At 44.4% G+C, this 6,000-nt stretch overlaps 1 protein-coding gene across 1 annotated transcript in view; it reads left to right on the top strand.

Moving 5' to 3' along the window:
* Positions 1-6,000, top strand: part of CACNA2D3 (calcium voltage-gated channel auxiliary subunit alpha2delta 3) — a 1,089,703-nt gene that overhangs the window by 312,139 nt on the left and 771,564 nt on the right. The window contains exon 4 of the mRNA XM_069084367.1: positions 825-884. Coding sequence (XP_068940468.1) covers positions 825-884 — 60 coding nt within the window. The remainder of the gene's footprint in view (positions 1-824; positions 885-6,000) is intronic.

Genomic DNA, 6,000 nt, shown 5'->3' with positions numbered 1-6,000 from the left:
AGAGAGAGAGTTCTGGATATGGAGTCAGAAAGATCTGGGCTCCGATCTTAGTCATCTATAATGTGATGGGTTGAACCCAAGCTTCTCTAAGGTGCCTCCTTGCTCTCCATCCCTGGTCCTAAGTCATCTTATCGCTCTGGGCATCATTTAGTCCTCTGTAACTTGAGGGGGATGGACAATACAGCTTCTTCTCCTACATCTAGTAACCTGCAATCCCAAGGAATGAAATTTAAACATAAACAGACAATATGATCTTCCACCCCAGGCTTAGCAGGGATTGCTCTGACTTGTTTTATAATCTATTTCAAACTAAAACTGAATGAATTCTCTAGTGGGCCATAAAGGCCTTTGGGCAATACGGCTTACTGAAGGTTTCATCAAATTCCATTAAGAAAAATCCTGGGGGATTGTTTTCTTTATGCTATTTTTTTTTTAAATTCAAAGGTCAGTCATTTAAAATAGTAGGCATCCCTTTCAGTTAGTTTTAGATTGGGAAGGAACTTTCGAGGTAATTTTGTCTAAGCTAGAACCAGATGTGCAGGAAGGTTATTTGCTCATCCAAGGTGACCAGGTACTTCATATTAGTGACAGAATTTGAATCCAGGCTCTACATTTTCACACTGCACTGTGATAATTGGTAGGGCAAACCAAAGACAAGCTGTTTTTTTCTAGAAGAGATGAAACACCCACCCTCACGTAGGTCTCCTAGAATGAGGTCTCCATCATATTATTTTTCAGAGACTCACAATGATGCCGACGTGTTCAGACAACCCAAGTATTTGCCGTGCTAGTTTGTGACCCTGTTATTATTTTTGTTTTTCCAGCGTCTTGTGGAGGCTGCCGAGGAGGCTCACCTGAAACATGAATTTGACGCCGACTTACAGGTAATTGCCAACATTTTGGGCTGATTTTTTTTACTGGTCCTTTGTTATCAGCAATGGAATTCCATGCAACCATGCTAAAGGTGATAGATGTGAAAGGTTGTGATGAATGCTACCATAAATGGAATGAATGGTTCTTTTCTCTATTGCTGACATGTGATGGAATCAATGAACCTGATTTGGACCATTCCCATGGTACTACTTGGCAGTAAATTAAGCCCTTTGAACAGTGTATTGATTCTTTCATGAGTTCATACTCAATAAACATTTATTATGCACCTACTGTATGCCAGACACTGTGCTGGGATATGAATATGAAGGGATATAGTCCCTGCCCTCAAGGAGCTTCATTCTAATGGGGGAAGACGACACACAAAAGGTAGCTGAAGGGTGTGTGGGTGGGTGGGGGCTTAGGAAAGATATCCAACATGGAGGCATGGTGCCAAAGTCCAAGATGTCCCTCTGCAGTGCATCCAGGTAAGAAACAAGTTGTTCTGAGCTAAGCTCCCTCCTGAAATGGAGATTTTAGCTTTCAACTCACTGGGCTACCATTCAGGACATTGCTGCTGCCCACTTCCCCAGGAGAGTGGAAAGGTTAATAAACCTGAGCTTCTTAGTTCGTAAAAAATAGTGACCTTGGATTCTTATAAGATCAGGCTCAGTTTCTGGGCATCTGGAGATCCCCTCATCAATCCAGGACCATCTGGATAGGGTGAATGAAGCCCATTTAGTTGTACACATGGATTCACCCATCAAGACTGAACCTCAGGAACTGGCAAGAGGCTAAGGAGACATAGATCTAGGTCTAGTGTGCTCAGGATTGCTCCAGGTATGGAGAAGACATGTATCCATGCTGGCTTCACGGTGACATGGTTTGATGGCTGTCCAGATTGGGAAGGTTAAACATATCTAGGAGAGTTTTAGTTTGAGAAACAAAAGGGATGGTGAGCTGACTGGCATGCATTTCCAGTAACAATCATAGGGTTCAATCAATCAGCCAATCAATCAATCAGTTTACTCATTTGACTATAGCTCCAGAGGAGAAAAAAGGATGGAAGGTTCCATTCTGGAAGGATAGGAAAAGGATGACTAAGGTGGAATGTGAAGCATGATGGGCGCTCCCTGGCTTATAGCGGAACATGGAACAAGCTCCCCAGGATGACTCTCGTATAGAGGAACTTAGAATGAGCCTAGATGATAGTAAGATGGCCATCATTCATCAAGTGAGCAATCAACAAGTACTGATTGGATGCCTACTATGTGCAAGGCTGCTGAGTGCTGTGGCTGCCCTTACAGAAGTGCCTCATTTGCCCTAGTTTAGCTTTAGAAAGCACTGCCTGACATCCTGTCTGGATGCATTATGAGACTGAGTGAGCTGTTGGTGGAGGCTGGTTTCATGTCCCAGGGAAGACTGAAAAGTACGAGGATTATTCTTCATCTGGGACCAGCTCACTGCAGCCCTGCCTGGAGCTAGGAAGAGAAAAGGGATGGGCTCTGTCTGTCCTTCTTTTCTTTAAGAGAAGAAAAGTGTGCTCTGGAGAGGGCATAAAATGATGGATGATGTACCCCTTGTTTCTTGAGAATTTACTTTGTTTCTGCCTTTCATTAGTGAAGTTTTAAAATAAGCTTAGATGTGACTAAAAAAACCTTGGCAGTGGGGAAGGGACAGCACACACCCAGTTGAATCCTAGGCCATTCTCCTGCCCTCCAGCAAGCCTGAAGCACACACCCATCAGAAGGTTGGACCCTGGAGGCTTAATATGAATTCCAGGGCTGAAGATCCCTTGATGGGGAATGTGCCCTTCCTGGCCTGATGGGCCACCCAAAGTTCTCCTTCCTTCCCTTCACCCCAGCCCCACCTCTCTACTCTCCCAATTTAGGTGAAGACTCAGAATTATTTTTTCCCTTAAAGTGATCCCTGATATTTCCAAATTCACCTGGGCATAATCTTGGGATCATAGGCTAGTGCTGTAAAGAATCCCAGAGGCCCCTAAGTCAAATACTCTCGTTTTTAAGTTGATGAAACTAAGCACCGAGGTGTTGAAGTGACTTTTTTAAAGTCACACAGGTACTAAGTGACAGAGTTGGAATTTGAACCCAATGACTTTAGTTTAGAATTAGTGTCCTTTCCAGTATGTTCCACTGACTTCCCCAAGCCCCTGGTCTCCTGAAGCATCCTGCTATATCCTGGGGTTGGAATTATAACTTCACAGTAATTTCTACAGATTCTATTCCCACTTGTGTTGCAATAAGTCAAGGGCCTACAGAATTGGCTTCTTCTCTAGAGTTTCTCACATTAAAGGCTGGGCTAAGAATCCCTAATAATGGCCAGCATGGAGCCTCATAGGCTATACCAAGCCTGTCCACATCACTGAGAAAGCCTGCTCCTTCAGCATAATCTCAGTAGCCAAGGGATTCTAAAGAGAAGTTATCCTGCGGTGGTTGGATGTACGTGGCTTGGGTCAACCCAGAATAAGTGGAATGGCTTTGGGTCCATAGTTGGACCCAACTCTCAGCAGCTCTTATCAGTCACTACATAGACAATGACCTACTTGACATACTGGACATGAGCATGGTCCCTAGGGGCACTGAAAGTGGGTTATTGCTGTAGATGCATGTGATTTGAAAGAGACTTGGGAATTGAACCAGAAAGCCAGAAGAACCCAGCATATCTACTACCACTATCACCCCTTCCTCTAACTTCACATCTAATATGGAGGGCCCTGTCACCACTGGGTTCTGGTGTGATTGATCAGTCCTGTGTAGCCAGTGCCTGGACAGTGCTGCCTGGCTCTGAGAGGGCTCCTCAGAAGGGTAGAATGCAGTAGAACTGCCCCAATAAGGAACCCTTGGCCCAAAAGCCCAATCCAAATTCCAACAATGGCTTGTCTTAGTCACCCTGGCAAATTTGAAAATCAACATAGATGACTTACTTGTTCAAAGTCACACCACAAATAAGTATCAGAAGCAGAATTAGAACTCAGTGCTTCCTAATCTCCTGCCCTAACACTCTCCATCATACTCCCCATACTCACATTCTGTTCTTTCAACCTTTTTACCACAGAACAAGTAGGTTCCTGTCAATCAGTCAATAAGCATTCATTAAGGGACTGAAGTGGGTCAAGCACAAGGCATAAAAAGGGAAATAGTTGCTGCCCTCAAGGGACTTGCCTTCTATTGGAGGAGACAACATGGATGACATATGTAGGTATATATAGAATAATTACGGGGTGTCATTTTGGCAGAGAGCATCAGTGGCTGGAGTTGCCATAGAAACTTTGGCCCCATCCCCTTTCCCCCAGTGAATCTTTCACTTTAAAATATTCTTAAAAATGTGGATCTTTGTGTTTAGGGACACTTTCCAGTTCTGGGAAATAAATCTCTTTGATCTCACATCTTCTTCCTTCCTGTCCCTAGCTGTGTTCAGTCAGAACTTCTATTGGGAGAAAGAAGACGGGAGGGGAGCTCTGAGTACAGATGTGGTTTAAAAAGGGAGAGAGCTTGAATCTGTTTCCAAGAGCATCTTGGATATGCAGTTCATTTTCTAGAACTGAAAGAAGAGGAGAGACTATTTTGATGGGGAGTGGCTTTTAGTCACATTCAGTGAGATGGTGGAATCACTGAATAGCAGTTCTGCTGTTTTGGAAGTAAATAATTCTGAGGCCCTGGAGCTTTGATGCAATGGATGGATGCTTTGAGCCATCAGTTCAAAGCCATAGGGTTTCAGCAGCATTATTGGGACAGTGAGATCTTGGGCCCAGCCAGGCTTGGTTGTTTATTACTGACATGGTCCATTAGAGCTAATCAATTGCTCATCTTGGTTCCAGTGACCCCTTGGCAACCCATGCTGGCTGATCATTGTTCTTTATCAAAAATCTCATCATCTTATCTGCTCAATATGAAGTAATGACCAGGATGATTTGGTGGCAACATTCAAGGGGAAGGCAGAGGGGAAGGGGAGAGGCATGAAGCTGAGAGCAGGTTTGCTAACAGTCAAACAGAACAAAACAAAAACAAAAATACTCACATTGTTGAGGTTTTCTTGGCTTCTCTAAAGCTATGAGTGCCTTTTGAGTACTGGACAGCCTCTCCTGCTAAAGGAAAACCAGAGTTGTGGCTAGCAGTGATTGATTTGTGTTACTGAGGCAGCACACGCTGAATTGGGGCAGTTTTACGGTGCTTCCGTAAAGCAGCTGGGGAATGTGACCCCTGCAGTTCCTAGGAGCCCCAGAGAGCCTCCCTCCCCCACAGCTGCTCTTAGAAAGGCTGTTGAAGAAGAAGGAGCCATGATCAGTGTTCACTGGGGATGCAACCATGGGGTGGGGCTAGGGCATCTTGTAGATTCCTTTTTTTAGCCCATCTTTCTAAGGAGGTGATAGACTCCATTTGTTTTCTAGCCATTAAAGTACTGGTGCTTCTATCACCCATTAAAATTGGTGTTTTTGGAGAAAGTCCTGGTTGCCCTTCACTGGTTCCAGTGTGCTTTATATAGGAATGGGGACTGGATCTGGGATTTTGAGTCTTCTCTACAACTTACTGTCTTAGATAATGTTTCATAATCAGCTGAAATGAATGTGCATTTAGTATAGTTTGCATTGCCAAGGGTCACACAATCACTAAGTGGTAAAAGAGGGACTGGAATCCAGTTTGGTCTGGTTGGCTCCACATCCAGTACTCTGTAAACACACACACACACACTTAAAAAACCTGCCTCAAGCAGCCAAGTGCCAGTCTTGAGTTATGGATAGGGAAATCAGCGATGCCAGTGTTGGGGGATTCTCCATACCACAGCTTTTCCCTTCTTGTCCTCCACACTGAGAGATCTCATACTTAGTGAAGGGCAGGGGGGGCAAGTGTTTCTTCCCAGAAGACACTGCCCTTGTTATCACCAAACTGCAAACACCTGTCTTAGAAAGGCTGTCATCAGTGCTTTGAAATCTCTCAGAGAGCTTTGTGGGTGGAAGAATTAGGAAGAAGGAGGGGGAAATTCAGTGGCCTGAGATGAGCAGCTTCTGATTAGTTCTTGGCCCTCCTGGCCAAGAATTCTGTTCTGCTCACTGCTATCTCCTTAATGCTGCAAAGTTCCCATTTGCTCTAATCTTTGTGACATGAGATGTTC

This window comes from Petaurus breviceps, unplaced genomic scaffold, assembly GCF_028583685.1.
Source record: "Petaurus breviceps papuanus isolate PSGF00001 unplaced genomic scaffold, PetGlider_PUasm1.0 174, whole genome shotgun sequence".
Classification (NCBI taxonomy): Eukaryota; Metazoa; Chordata; class Mammalia; order Diprotodontia; family Petauridae; genus Petaurus; species Petaurus breviceps.
The sequence above is the reverse complement of the archived record's forward strand: the minus strand, read 5'-3'. Positions and strand labels throughout refer to the sequence as shown.